The sequence below is a fragment of the Hyla sarda genome, chromosome 11 (assembly GCF_029499605.1).
Source record: "Hyla sarda isolate aHylSar1 chromosome 11, aHylSar1.hap1, whole genome shotgun sequence".
Taxonomy (NCBI): domain Eukaryota; kingdom Metazoa; phylum Chordata; class Amphibia; order Anura; family Hylidae; genus Hyla; species Hyla sarda.
This window is the reverse complement of record NC_079199.1, coordinates 19,478,885-19,494,324: the sequence shown is the minus strand read 5'-3', so window position 1 is coordinate 19,494,324 and position 15,440 is coordinate 19,478,885. Positions and strand designations below refer to the sequence as shown.

The following is a 15,440-nucleotide window of genomic DNA, read 5'->3' as shown; positions in this document are numbered from 1 at the left end:
CTGGTGGTCACACCCGTTTTGCTGGTTTTCTAAATCAAATGGAGAGCTGGTCTGTGTTTTTTTTTTTTTTTGGGGGGGGTGGAAATTCTGGTGCAGACCCAATTTGTGGCGCAATGTGCCACATTTTGGTGCACAACCCAGGTGGGGTATGCAATAGTAAATCGGGGCCCATTTTTATGTCCAAAAACACCCCAAATAATGCCATACTTGCCGCATGATACTTTTTGGCCAAAAACACAGCTGCAGGATGTAAGCTAGCAGTCAATAGTGAAATAAAAAATGCCATACCCACATGTTTGCATTTTTACTTTTGCAGGTTTTTGTTAACCCTTCAGCAGTGTTTTTAGGCTCAGTGGCAAAAAATTTTCAAGGTTAGGTAATTGAACAATGGTAATACAAACTATGAAAATGCAGCAATAAAAGTCAGTCTATTGCAAACGTGTCTATCTGAGCTAGGCGAATACAAGATACAAAAACTCTCAAAAACATCAAAAACTCTCAAAAACATCCAATTTACCTGCTAAGACTTATAAAGGGCTTTCTTTATTAGTCGGAACAAAAAAGCCCTTTCAAAGAACGCTCTAGCAAATTCGGTGACCCTGGGTATTGCAAGCACTGAATAATAATAATAATGCATAAAAGGAAAGCGATAAAAAATGATTCCAAAAATTCTATATATTATAAATACTTGAAGGTTGAACAACGACTTTTTACTATAGGTAATATATATATATATATATATATATATATATATATATAATCTCTGAAAAAATTCCCTTTGATATAAATTTTCCTAAATTTTGTCTTCTTTTTTAGGAGAACTTTACTTCATGTCTACTGGTATACCAAGTGCCACATCCCCCACCGGTGTCGTGTACAAGATTATAGACACCTCAAGGTGAAATTATCCGGAATTTATCAAATGTTTATAATTTAAATGGGCACTGCCACTTTAAAAGGAAAATGGTCATCTGTTCACCCACACTAAACCCAATACATTGGTTATAGTGTGGTTGAACAGGAGACCGATGAGGGGTTAATGGGTTAAATAAGTACCTGCAGGCCGGAGATCTGTCCCTGCGAAGATCTTCTTCCATAATGAATTGCGCGCTGGAGGCGGGCCCGCCGGCTCAATATGAATATTCATTTCCGCTGGTCACATTAGCGCTCTGTTGGCGCAGTGCTCACATGACCCGCGGCAATGAATATCCATATTAAGCCAGCTGGCCCGGCCACGGCGCGCAATTCACTATGGAAGAAGATCTTCGCAGGAACAGATCTCCGGCCTGCAGGAACGTATTTAACCCATTAACCCCTCATTAGTCTCCTGTTCATCCACACTATAACCCAGTGTATTGTGTTTAGTGTGGGTCAACAGATGACCGTTTTCCTTTAAATAAACTTTTGGCATGTTGCAAAGACATTTTGATCAGTCGGGGTCTGAGTGTTCAGACCCTGACCTATTGCTAGATCCAGCCGGGAGATGAGATCACTAAGTGTGTGCTTTCGTCTTTGTGACACATGATAGCAACAAACGTATAATGTAAGTCTATGGCAGTGTTTTCCTACCAGGGTGACTCCAGCTGTTGCAAAACTACAACTTTCAGAATGCCCATATTAAGAGTTGTAGTTTTGCAACAGCTGGAGGTCCACGGTTTGCAGACCACTGTCTTTTTCTACCTGTAGCTCTCAAGCTACTGCGAAATTACAACAGACAGCAAAAGGCTGGGAGCAGGGAGAGTCCCTAACCACGTGCTTGTCTCCCTGCTCGTTCTAGTAATTAGTCAGGGTCTAAGTGCTAAGACCCTGACCGATCAAAACTTTTGCACTAGTTATAACAGGATACATTAGTTATGCCAAAAAAAAAAACACAACACATTAAATATGTGCTGGAACATAATAGACAGATCTCTATCTCATCCGGAATTATTCTCCATCTAATTAAGAACAACAATGATCCCATTATGGTTGTGACAACCGCTACACGAAAACACGTAAGGCGACACCGGACACAGCTATCGTAATGTATTCAGCCTCCCGGTGCTTGGTAATACCTGCACTGCTTATCGGATGACGCCGGCAAATTAACGCTCTGGCAGATGTGCCCGGGCTGCGATCATGAGGCCTGGCGGTCCTCCCTTGTGCTTGCGGACTGATGAATTTATCGCTCAAATTGCCCGGCGAGCGCCGTCATGAATCATTAATGCGCCGTAATTAGGAATACACATCAGATGGATGGTTCTTATGTGCAGTCGCTCTGGGGCTCTGATTGCTGTAAATGGCAGCTGATCTCCGGGAAGCTTTCTCTCAGGCTCCGAATTACACGCTTTGATAAGTACTCTCTGTTGCCACAGGAGGGCCCCGCCGGGCAAATGCCGTTTCCATCCGATACCAGTGAAGACGAGGAGCGCCACTTTGCCCTTTGTACCAAAAGAAAGTAAGTGCAGAAATGCTCTGCAAAATATTTAAAGAGGCAAAACATCTATGTACTGTATATCATATATATATATATATATATATATATATATATATATATATATATAGTGTGTGTATATATATATATATATATATATATATATATATATATATATAATATAGTGTGTCTATAGTGTGTGAAACAGAAAAACAACAGTCACCGTAGGTCTCAGAGACCAGTATCAGAACAAACACAGGGATTCAAGGTAGGATTAAACACATAAGGAAAAATAGCCAGCACAACAACCGAATACACAGGTGCCCGCTGCTGTGGCAAATACAAAATGTACAAAAAAGAAAGTTGCAACAGCACTCTAGGTCAAAAAATGGAGGCTCTTAGAGCACTTTTTGATCAAAATGTGCCCCCCCCCCCCATCCACCACGCGGAGGGGGCCTCATATCGGATGGGACCCTAACATGATAACTCACCTCTGCTGTGCATATAGCCTCTGACTGTGTGACATGTTGGATCCTCCATTGACTAAACCACCTCCAGTCTGAGAGGGGTGGGGTGCACGGCTAAAGAGGGTGCCACATTTTGATCAAAAAATGTGCTAAGAGCCTCCATTTTTTTTACCTAGAGTGCTGTTGCAACTTCCTTTTTTGTACATTTAGGATTAAACACATGCCTTCAGCTTATAAGAGCCTGATCCGAGACCTGACTGGAGAAAGGCCCAACACAGACAAACAAAACCAGACACTCATACATGCTCACATCCCGGCATGCAGTTGCAGTCAGGCACTTCCGTCTCCAGAGGTCGGTCAGGCCCAGCGCCAGGCGGCAGTCAGTAAAGGTAGGAGAGCCAGGGTCAGCAGCAGTGGTCAGCAGCAGCAGCAGGTCGAGCTGGGGATCTGGAGCCACATTAAAGTCACCTATAAAAAGGACTGGGTCAGAAGGAAAAGACAACAGTTTGTCAGTAATCCAATACAGAGATCTGAAAAGGAGGAGGTACATAAACAGAGACAAGAAGAAAGGAAAAAGAACCCAGGGAACAGTGCAATTCCACAAATCTCCCAAAGTGGTCACAAGCCACCTGGGAAACAACCAACCGCAAAGATTTAGTTATCAATGAAGATTTTGCACCATATAAATCTGCAGTGGGATAGACTATAAGGCTGGTAGATAAATTAGTAACAGATTGTTACTTAGGATTACTACGAGATAGTATAGTATGGAGTATAGTACATCATTTAACTCAGGATTGATACAGGATAAGTAATGTAATGTATGTACACAGTGACCCCACCAGCAGAATAGTGAATACAGCTCTGGGGTATAATACAGGATATAACTCAGGATCAGTACAGGATAAGTAATGTAATGTATGTATACAGTGACCTCACCAGCAGAATAGTGAGTACAGCTCTGGAGTATAATACAGGATATAACTCAGGATCAGTACAGGATAAGTAATGTAATGTATGTACACAGTGACCTCACCAGCAGAATAGTGAGTACAGCTCTGGAGTATAATGTAGGCTATAACTCAGGATCAGTACAGGATAAGTAATGTAATGTATTTACACAGTGACCTCACCAGCAGAATAGTGAGTGCAGCTCTGGAGTATAATGTAGGCTATAACTCCGGATCAGTACAGGAGAAGTAATGTATGTACACAGTGACCTCACCAGCAGAATAGTGACTGCAGCTCTGGAGTATAATACAGGATATAACTCAGGACTGATACAGGATCAGTACAACACAAAACATTCAGTTTTAAACATTAAGCGCAATCATTTTCTTTCAATGATTGTGCAGTGTGAATTATGTCTTTGACAGCAGGCAGGCTATTGTTATTGGGCAGCGCATCAGAGTTTTGCTCAGAGAATGTTGCGCTGGTCCTCTGGCCACGGGCGTATGTAGGTCAGCGCTGTTCAGAGAATGGTTCTTGAGCTGTGTTGGTTGTCTTGGCAACAAAGATCTTTTCCATGGAATCGTCGTTATGCAAGTAATCTACATGCACAATGACCCATTGGCCCGTTCTGTGAGGCTGTGACGCAGGTCTGCTCTCAGATCAGCACTCTCATCATAGAGACTATTAATAGTACATAAAGTGCTGGCATAGAGGGAGGTCTGATAGGATCTGGACCAGATGAAGAACTCTGTGACTTCCACGTAGTATCAAGTAGCAGCATTATTAAATCACTACTCTTAGGTTTAACCCATTTTCCACCAGATTTAGAAAGTTACATATTTTTTTATAATTTTATTTTTTTTTCTAATCGGTGTAATGGCTAAGAGAAGGGTCTACTTTGCATCCATTTTTTATTGTTCCAATATATCTAAAATAGAAAAATGAGGCAACTTTGCCAATATTCTTGATTATAAATCTCAACCATTTTGTGCAGATGTGTGGGGTTTCCATTGTTACAACAAACTGTGTTGGCTGATCCTGCAGTCATGTAACTCCGTCATCTGCCTTTTTTGGGAGGATATTGAAACCATAAAGGGCCTTGTGTGCAAATTTGAAGTAAGTTTCACGCCATCGCTCGTTGATAATGCAATGACTGACCACTTGCCAGCCACTCAATACACATTCAGAAATATCGTCTCCCGGGACCCAGGGAGGAGAAGACCTGTAGCCGGGTCAGTTTTGAGAAGTACACGTCTGAGAGCGGGGTAAATGGTAGAAATAGTAATTTTCCGAGGGCTAGTACCTATTAGGAAGTCTAATTCGTGGTCTAGCGATTCCTTGGCCAGATTTCTCAAGCGAGTAGTCACTAAAAGAATGCAATTGAAGTAAAGGAAAAACGTGCGTGGGCGGTAAATCAAATTTGGATAACAGAGACTGTGGTGATAGCCACCTCTTGTTAGGCCTATCTATGAGGTGATGGACTGTGGTCAAACCTTTAGAGGCCTAAAAGGCTAATGTCTGGGAAGGGGTGTCCCTGGGGTATTCCGGATGGCCAGCTAAGGGAAGATGTTTGGAGATTACAAAGGGGAGCTGAAATAGTTTCCTCACCTCCTTCCCCGTCACCGCCGTGTCACTCAGTAGAGCAGAACGCTTCACCCAGGAAGGCAATTCAGAGTAGTAAGTGTGAAAAAGGGCTGTTAGATCCCAAGGAGTCACCAATGCCCTCTCCAAGTCCATGATGGCGTGAAAGGAGGATCCGTGTATCCAATCTATGACAAAACGGAACAAACAGAACAGGTTGTACCCCCTCACATTTGGAAAATTGAGACCCCCTTCTTGTTTGCTCAGCATAAGTTTAGTAAAAGCGATCTGCGGTAGCTTGCCCGCCCATATAAATTTTATAAAGGGCGAGTTGAGATTACATACATCTACATGCTTCAACAGCAAGGGGAGGGTCTGCAAGGGGTAAAGGAGCCTAGAAAAACTAACCATTTTAAGGAGGTGGCATCTGCCCATAAAGGTGAGTGGAAGGCTTCCCCATCTCAATAATTCTGCTCGTATTTTGGGGAAAAGGGGGAGGGTAATTAAAAGTATAGATCGTGTCCGGAGTTCTACCCACTTTTATCCCCAAATGGGTAACGGAAGAGGGGGCAATCCTGATGCTCAGCCCTGCTACAGTAGGAAGCCAACGTGGCGGGGTGCTTCCCAAGGCAAGCAATTCCGATTTTATTGAGATAAATTTTGTAACCCGAAAAATCCCCAACAAAGGCGCAAATGAGTCAGAGTCCTAACGACGTGTCCAGGGAGTCAACGAATAGTAAGACATCATCCGCGAACACAGTGATCTTAACGCCTTTCCCCCCCCCCACCTGTATCCCCGAGTATATAGTCGAGGTCAACAAAGGTCTAGCCAGAGGCTCAAGTGCCAGGTCAAACAGGGGGGAAAAGAGGGCAGCCTTGTCTAGTCCCTTTAAATAGAGAAATAGGAGCCGAAAGGATACCCTGAGTACACACCCTTGCTACTGGGGTCCGGTATACCCCTGTTAAATAGTAACGAAAAGAGCACTGTAGGCCCGCTCGGTCCAGCACCAACCCCAGCCTGTCTCGCTGGACGTTATCAAAAGCCTTTTCGGCATCTAAGGCTAGTAAGGCAGGTTTTTCCCCGGCTACAGAGGAAATTCCTTTCTTTTTGGAACACTGATGATCTCACGAGCATAGTGCTCTCTGCTGACATCTCTGTCCATTTTAGCAACCGTGCATAGCAGATATATGCTAAGGGCAGCATGGTGGTTCAGTGGTTAGCACTGCTGCCTTGCAGTACTGGGGACTTGGGTTCAAATCTCACTAAGGACAACAATAAATAAAGCCTTATTATTATTATAATAACGTCAGCAGAGAGAACTGTGCTCGTGATGTCATCAGAGAGCATTCCAAAAAAAGAATTTCCTCTGTAGTATTCAGCAGCTAATAAGTACAGGAAGGATTAAGATTTTTTAATAGAAGTAGTTTACAAATATGTTTAACTTTCTGCCACCAGTTGATTTAAAAGAAAAAAGGTTTTCACTGCAGTACCCCTTTAACCCCTTAAGGACCCAGGACGTCCCCGCTTTAAGGACCCAGGACGTCCCCGTACGTCCTGGCGTTTTCCGGTCCCTGCCGGGCAGAGATCGGAAGTGGATGCCTGCTGAAATGCTTCATGTAGGCCCCCCATGTCAGCCATCGTCGCAAATTGTGAGGGAAATCGCCCCTGCGATCTGCGGCGATACCGGGCTGATCGGGTCTCTGGGACCCGACCGCCCGGTAATTTTGCATGATCCCAGTTGTCACAGACAGCCAGGACCATGCTGAAGCCTGCCACCTCCTCCTATCCCTTGCGGACTGTTGGTTAGCTAACCGACCAATCGCAGGGGGGGGGGGGTTTACTTCCTCCCGCCCTGCCCGGCCCCTGCAAGTCCGGAGAGGACGGGAGGAAGACCGGAGGACCCGGCGGGGGACGGGGGAGTGCTGGGGCCCGGCCCCGGTACTTACCACGTCCCTGAAGACCCGGATCCCGGTGATGAAGACGGCGGCGGCGACAGGTGAGTTCCTCTTCAGCCGCGGTCGGGCCCTTTACAGCAATGCACGTCGCCGTAAAGCGACATGCATTGCTGTAATGGGACCCTGTATACTACAACTCCCAGCATGCCCAGACAGCCCTTGGCGTCTGGGCATGCTGGGAGTTGCAGTTTTGCAACATCTGGAGGTCCACAGTTTGGAGACCACTATGCCCTTCCAGATGTTGCAAAACTGCACATCCTCAGAATGCCCTTACTGTACAGGCATGCTGGGAGTTGTAGTTCTGTAACATCTGGCCCTTCAGATGTTGCAGAACTACAACTCCCAGCATGCCTGGACAGTTTTGGCATACTGGGAGTTGTAGTTTAGCAACATCTGGAAGGGCACAGATTGGGAACCACTGTATTAGTGGTCTGCAAACTGTAGTCCTCCAGATGTTGCAAAACTGGCTCTAAAGATGTTGCCGAACTACTACTTCCAGCATGCCTGAGAAAGTTTAGGAGTAGTGGTTTTGCAACAACTGGAGGCACACTGGTTGGGAAACATTGTCTCCAGCTGTTGCAAAACTATAACTACCAGCATGCACTGATAGACTGTGCATGCTGGGTGTTGTAGTTTTGCAACAGCTGGAGGTCCCCCCCCCTGTGAATGTACAGGGTACATTCACATGGGCAGGGGCTTACAGTGAGTATCAGGCTGCAAGTTTGCAATGCAGCAAATTTTGCGTGGCAGCTCAAACTCGCAGCGGGAAACTCGCTGTAATCCCCCGCCCGTGTGACTGTACCCTAAAAACACTACACTACCACAAAATAAAATAAAAAGTAAAAAACATTACATAAACACATACCCCTCCCCAATAAAAATGAAAAACATCTGGTACGCCACTGTTTCCAAAATGGAGCCTCCAGCTGTTGCAAAACAACAACTCCCAGTATTGCCGGACAGCCGTTGACTGTCCAAGCATGTTGGGAGATTTGCAACAGCTGGATGCACCCTGTTTGGGAATCACTGGCGTAGAATACCCCTATGTCCACCCCTATGCAAATCCCTAATTCAGGCCTCAAATGCGCATGGCGCTCTCACTTTGGAGCCCTGTCGTATTTCAAGGCAACAGTTTAGGGTCACATATGGGGTATCGCCGTACTCGGGAGAAATTACCTAACAAATTTTGGTGGGGCTTTATCTCCTTTCACCCCTTATGAAAAGGTGAAGTTGGGGTCCACACCAGCATGTTAGTGTAAACAAATGAATTTTTTACACTATCATGCTGGTGTTGCCCTATACTTTTCATTTTGACAAGGTAAAAGGAGAAATTTCGTACAGCCCACTGTTCCAAAGATCTGACAGACACTAGTGGGGAGTAAATGCTCACTGTACCCCTTGTTATGTTCCTCAAGGGGTCTAGTTTCCAAAATAGTATGCAATGTGGGGTTATTTTGCAGTCCTGGCACCATAGGGGCTTCCTAAATGCGACATGCCAAATATGACTCCTTCTCTTCTGAGCATTGTAGTTCGCCCGTAGTGTACTTCAGGTCAACTTATGGGGTACCTCCATACTCAGAAGAGATGGGGTTACACATTTTTGGGGGTATTTTCTGCTATTAACCCTTGCAAAAATGTGAAGTTTGGGGGGGAAACACACATTTTAGTGAATTGTTTTTTTTTACGTATGCAAAAGTCGTGAAACCCCTGTGGGGTATTAAGGCTCACTTTATTCCTTGTTACGTTCCTCAAGGGGTCTAGTTTCCAAAATGGTATGCCATGTGTTTTTTATTTACTGTTATGGCACCATAGGGGCTTCCTAAATGCAACATGCCCCCCCAAAAACCATTTCAGAAAAACGTACTCTCCAAAATCCCCTTGTCGCTCCTTCACTTCTGAGCCCTCTACTGCGCCCGCCGAACACTTTACATAGACATATGAGGTATGTCCTTACTCAAGAGAAATTGGACTACAAATATAAGTATACATTTTCTCCTTTTACCCCTTGTAAAAATTCAAAAATTGGGTCTACAAGAACATGCAAGTGTAAAAAATGAAGATTTGGAATTTTCTCCTTCACTTTCCTGCTATTCCTGTGAAACACCTAAAGGGTTAAAATACTTACTGAATGTCATTTTGAATACTTTGAGGGGTCCAGTTTTTATAATGGGGTCATTTGTGGGGTATTTCTAATATGAAGACCCTTCAAATCCACTTAAAACCTGAACTGGTCCCTGAAAAATTGTGAGTTTGGAAATTTTGTGGAAAATTGCTGCTGAACTTTGAAGCCCTCTGGTGTCTTCCAAAAGTAAAAACACGTCAATTTTATGATGCAAACATAAAGTAGACATATTGTATATGTGAATAAAAAAAAAATATTTGGAATATCCATTTTCCTTACAAGCAGAGAGCTTCAAAGTTAGAAAAAATGCAAAATTTTCAAATTTTTCATAAAATTTGGGGATTTTTCACCAAGAAAGGATGCAAGTATCGACAAAATTTTACCACTATGTTAAAGTAGAATATGTCACGAAAAAACAATCTCGGAATCAGAATGATGAGTAAAAGCATTCCACAGTTATTAATGTTTAAAGAGACAGTGGTCAGATGTGCAAAAAATGTCCGGGTCCTAAGGTGTAAAATGGCTGGGTCCTTAAGGGGTTAATGGTTGCTGTAAGCGCCGATAGGCCTGTAGTATTTCCACTTTATCATTAAAGTCCAGAAGGCGGAGGATAACTTGGCGTGGGCGATTGGCCAATGCTGCCGGAATATCTCGTGAGGAGGCAGAGGCCAATTCTGTGTGCCCTTTCTACTCCGCATGGATGGGAGAGACCCAAGCTTTAGGGAGGCCTCGCTCTCAGAAACATTGCAGGCCAGGGGGCGCTACTGTTTCTTTAACCCCCACAATGTGTAAATTATTTTGCCGGCACCTGTTTTCTAGAATCTCCAGCTTTTCACTCACCCTGGCAAGTTCAGATTCAGTGATGCGAAGTCTCCGCTTTGTAAGAGTTTCACCATCTTCCAGGTGCGGGACTCTCTCTGCTACATCTCATTTAAGCGGCCGGAGTGCTCCTTTACCTCAATTTGTAAATTCTGTAGTGTGCAGCCTTTAAAATTTCCTCAACGATGTGTTGCACATTTGGGGTGATGCATAGCGCCATCTCAGCTGCGAGAAGTTGATAATCTGTATGGACTTAGGCTCCATGGGAGGCCAGGAGCACAGGGCCTTGAGAAGGTACTGCAGGGGGCTTATCAGTGATCACAGCTGGATACCTGGGGTGGCTGGGCAACCTCCATAGCAGCCTCCTCCGCCAGGGACATCAGTGGTGGCAGTGTCTGAGTCTTTGCTGCCACTTGCAGCACTGTGCTGGCGGCGGCCATATTAGCTGCGCCGCATGGTACAGAGGCCGGGACCACGGGCGGCTGTGACACTGCCGGACCGCTGCTCTGCAGAAATTGCTCCATGCCCGACACTCCACAGAGGAGCTGCAGGACCCGCGGTGAGTGTCCGGGGGCCGGTGTAGAGCTGGTAAGTGCTAGGGGGGGAGCAGTAGCTCTCCTCAGGTGCTGCCTACATCGGCCGTGCCGGAACCGGAAGTATCTACCTTTTTAATGTCTGTTGTTTACCAAGAAGTAAGAAAGATGGAAATGGGCTACACACAACTGCAGGATCAGACTAAATGGATTTGTTTGTGGTCTGTTACCATAGAGACACATAGATCTTCATAGGAGCTACTAACAGAAACAGTAGATTTTTTTATCATAACTCCTCAGATTCCTCCCTTATCTGCAGGATAGGATATGAGTGTCTGATTGCTGGGGTCCAACTACTGGGACCCCCACCAGTATCAAGAATCGGGGTCCCCCTACGTGAATGGAATAGCAGTCAGGCATGGGTGCTGCCACTCCAGTCAACTCTGTGGGCCATACGAAGATAGCTGGGTACAGAGTTGAATGGAGTGGCAGTGCAAATGTTCAACCGCCACGCCATTCAATCCTGTGCTAGGGGATGAGTCTGTTTGGTGGACAGACACCTTTTAAAGGGGAACTCCAGTGAAAAGCAATTTTTTTTTTTAATCAACTGGTGTCAGAACATTAAACAGATTTGTAAATTACTTCTTTTAAAAATCGTAATCCTTCCAGTACTTATCAGCTGCTGTATGCTCCAGAGGAAGTTCTTTTTTTTTTTTAATTTCCTTTCTGTCTGACCACAGTGCTCTCTGTTGATACCTCTGTCCATGTCAGGAACTGTCCAGAGCAGGAGCAAATCCCTGTAGCAAACCTACCCTGTTCTGTACAGTTCCTGAGAGGTGTCGGCAGAGAGCACTGTGGTCAGACAGAAAGGAAATTCAAAAAGAAAAGAGCTTCCTGTGGAGCATACAGCAGCTGAGAAGTACTGGAAGGATTGAGATTTTTTAAATAGAAGTAATTTACAAATCTGTTTAACGTTCTGGCTGCACCAGTTGATTAAAATATATGTATATATGTTTTTCACTGGAGTACCCTTTTAAGTTGCCTAGGGTTCATTCCCATATCTCTTTTGATCCAGTACAAACATGGTAGAGGGAAGCTATGCTAGGGTTCAGGGCATATATAGAAACCCATCCTTAAATCCTTTAATTAAATAGTTATTAATATTTGACTGGGGGCCTCACTCCCGGACCACCATTGATCAGCCAAGGTGCTTCATTTCATATTGCTGGTCAGCCCTCAGAATCCAAAGGTTCAGGTCATCCATTTTAAAGGGTTACTCCACTGCCCCAGCATCCGGAACATTTTGTTCTGAACGCCCCCTCAATGCAAGTCTATGGGAGGGGGCGTGGCATATGCCACGCCCCCTCCCATAGACTTGCATTGAGGAGGCGTGAATTGATGTCACGAGGGGCATGTCCCTGACGTCACGACCCCTCGCAGCCCGGACCCAGCGCTCGGAACAAAATGTTCTGGATGCCGGGGTAGTGGTGTACCCCTTTAAAGTCCAGAAAACCTTAAATAGTTTCACCAGCAGCACATGGTATTTCATTTCTCCCAAATTCATGTATAGGAGAAAAAGCGGATTTTAGTTCCTCCACCCCTTCTGTATGGCACTAAATGTTGGACAATGCTTAGCGTTAGTCTGGTACAGTAAGGTCATGATGTAATCTACACTGTACACAGTTCATATATTTCACTTATTTTCTTCTTCATTGACAGAATTAATAATAAAAACAACTCCAACAAAACGGCCAAAGGTTAAACCCACCTCCAGATCTTCCGGTAGGACCAGGGTGACCCCACAACCTCCTGCCGGTCCGACACCTGATTGGGTGGAGCAGCTCCTAAAGCTGATGCAAAGTCCGACGTCTACCACGGCCAGACCGGCCACAACAAGACCACCAAAGACAAAGAAGGGTGGTAAAAGCAACGAAAGGAGAGGCCACAGGAAGAAAAATAAGGCGCAAAGTGGTGGCGATTCCAAAGCGACTTCTACAGAGTTACGGAACGGCGCAGTGCGCTTGGCCAACAGTCAAAGACCCGACCGTGGACGGGTGGAAATCTATATCAATGGAGAGTGGGGAACGGTATGTGACGACCTGTGGAACAGCAAGGCCGCGAGTGTGGTGTGTCGCCAGCTGGGGTTCCCCTATGTTGTAAAAGCGGCCAAACAGGCAGAGTTTGGGGAAGGACGGAACCTCCGCATCCTCCTCGATGATATTGACTGCACCGGGAAAGAGAAGACCCTGCTGGAATGCAAGCACAAGGAGATCGGCAAACACAACTGCGGTCACCAGGAAGACGCCGGCGTCATATGCAGCCACACAGAATACGCCGAGAGTTGATGGATTTAAAGGGTTTCAAGTTCGTCAACAGTCCTCAGGTTGTAATGTGGCCTAGTCAAACATCCAAGCCTAAAACGTACCAAACAAAAAATAAAAAATAAAATTTCAAATGAGATTCTAGGATTTTTGTGATACCGATCGATCATCAATTATATTCGGGTGTATAAATGAACTGATCTTACCGGACTCGTTTATCAGAAAGTCTCAATAACAAAAAACTGGCCTTGTTGCCAGGTCAATAAATATTAAATAAATAGTAAATATTTTTGATAAGCAAGGCCTAATATGTAAATAGAAGGTGAATGTTCATACTTCATTAAATTGAAAATGCATCCAATTAAAGGGGTACTCCGGTGCAAAACTTTTTTATTTTATTTTTTTTAAATCAACTGGTGCCAGAAAGTTAAACAGATTTGTAAATTACTTCTATTAAAAAAATCTTTATCCTTCCAGTACTTTTTAGCAGCTGTATTTTACAGAGGAAATTCTTTGCTTTTTGAATTTCTTTTTTTGTCTTGTCCACAGCGCTCTCTGCTGACACCTCTGTCCGTGGCAGGAACTGTCCAGAGCAGCATAGCTTTGCTATGAGGATTTTCTCCTGCTCTGGACAGTTCCTGATACGGGCATCAGGTGTCAGCAGAGAGCACTGTGGACTAAACAAAAAATAAATTCAAAAAGCAAAGAATTTCCTCTGTAACATACAACTGCTAAAAAGTACTGGAAGGATAAAGATTTTGTAATAGAAGTAATTTACAAATCTGTTTAACTTTTTGACACCAGTTGATTTAAAAAAAAATGTTTTCCACCGGAGTACCCCATTAATGTGGGTAATTTATCCTTAGAGCAGATAGTTTAAAAAATACAATTGAAAAAGGTTAAAAAACCTTTGCATGCATTTTTTTTTTTTTAAAGCAGAAGTGAAAGAATTTATTAAAGGGTATTCCAGCCCCTAAAAATTTCCCCCTCTGTCACAGAGGTGGCTACGTGCTTCATGTATTGTCTATGTGAGCGCCAGAGGTACCCTAGTACATTTCTCAGGTATCTCAAGTGCTCCCATAAATAGTGCAGCAGCATATGCCGCTCCATGGAGTCAGGAAACTAGGGGACCCGAACTGGAGATCGCAGGGGGACCCAAAGGTCGGACCTCCATGATCAATCCCTCATCTCTATTCACAGGCTTTTATATTCGAAGACACAAAAAATGTATTTCCATCATGCTTTTTGGTGACGGGCAGCAAATAACTCAGGGATCCTCTCAGGTGTTCTCTGAATCCCTGTGTCAAGCTCCGCCCCCGCAGAACCTGCCGAAGGTATTACACAGTGAATCAACATTTCCAGATCAAGTATTCTCTTTAAATACGGAAATCAACCCGATCTGGCACTTTCTATAATCTTTTATATAATCTATACTTCAAGACAAATAAGGACAATCTCCAGAATTTGTATTAATAATGTATTAATCGTAAATCTTGAAAATTATTTTTTTATTAACTGTAAATTTTGAATTGTTGATGGTTTAAGGACTGTGATTTTTTATAATTTTTTTTCTAATAAATAAAAGTGTTCCGGTTTTGGTTTTGCTCATTTATTGATTGTCAGATTTAAAAAAAAACAAAAAAAAAAAAAAAAAAGGATCACTCTTCTGGCCTCATAAAGGTTAACCCCACCCGAAATACATATTTCTTTTAACCTGTAATTTACCTGTTCTACATTTTGATCAGGTGTCCATGTGATCCGCAATGCTCACGTACCAATGATGGTGGTTCATGTATCTAGTGTTACAATGTTTTCAATGAATAGACCAAGAGGTTGTCACAACCCCGCCTCTTTTAACCATATCATGTAATGTTACAATGATGTCCAAATTGGATATGAATTTTAAAGGGGCACTCCGCTGCTAGAAATCTTATCCCCTATCCAAAGGAGATAACGCCGGGTTCCTGCAGCAGTGGTCATGATGTTACGGTCACGCCTCCTTGACGTCACACCACGCCCCCTCCATTCATGTCTATGGGAGGGGGCATGCCTGACGACATGCCCCCTCCCATAGACATGAAAGGAGGGGGCAGGGTGTGACATCACGAGGAGGCGTGGCCATGTCGTCACCGCCTCCGCACGTCCTGAACAAATTGTTCAGGACGCTAGAGCACCGGAGTACCCCTTTTAAAAGAGTAACTCAGCAATAAAAATGAAAAAAACTTTCATAATAAGGAATTTTTTTTTCCTTAGTAAAGATTACCATTGGGAACCTAT

General features: G+C 44.1%; 1 protein-coding gene across 9 annotated transcripts in view; it reads left to right on the top strand.

Moving 5' to 3' along the window:
* HHIPL1 (HHIP like 1) overlaps positions 1 to 15,440 on the top strand; it is a 58,716-nt gene that overhangs the window by 15,977 nt on the left and 27,299 nt on the right. For 7 of the 9 annotated variants that reach the window (XR_008849053.1, XM_056547282.1, XM_056547283.1 and 4 more), the window contains 2 exons: positions 817 to 898; positions 2,355 to 2,437. Coding sequence is in view for 8 of the 9 variants with exons in the window: in XM_056547282.1 (XP_056403257.1) it covers positions 817 to 898; positions 2,355 to 2,437 (165 nt within the window). In the remaining variant the exon portion in view is untranslated. Of the gene's footprint in view, positions 1 to 816; positions 899 to 2,354; positions 2,438 to 4,825; positions 4,948 to 12,561; positions 13,600 to 15,440 lie in introns of those variants that run through there. The other 2 variants (XM_056547285.1, XM_056547281.1) reach the window with 2 other exon arrangements.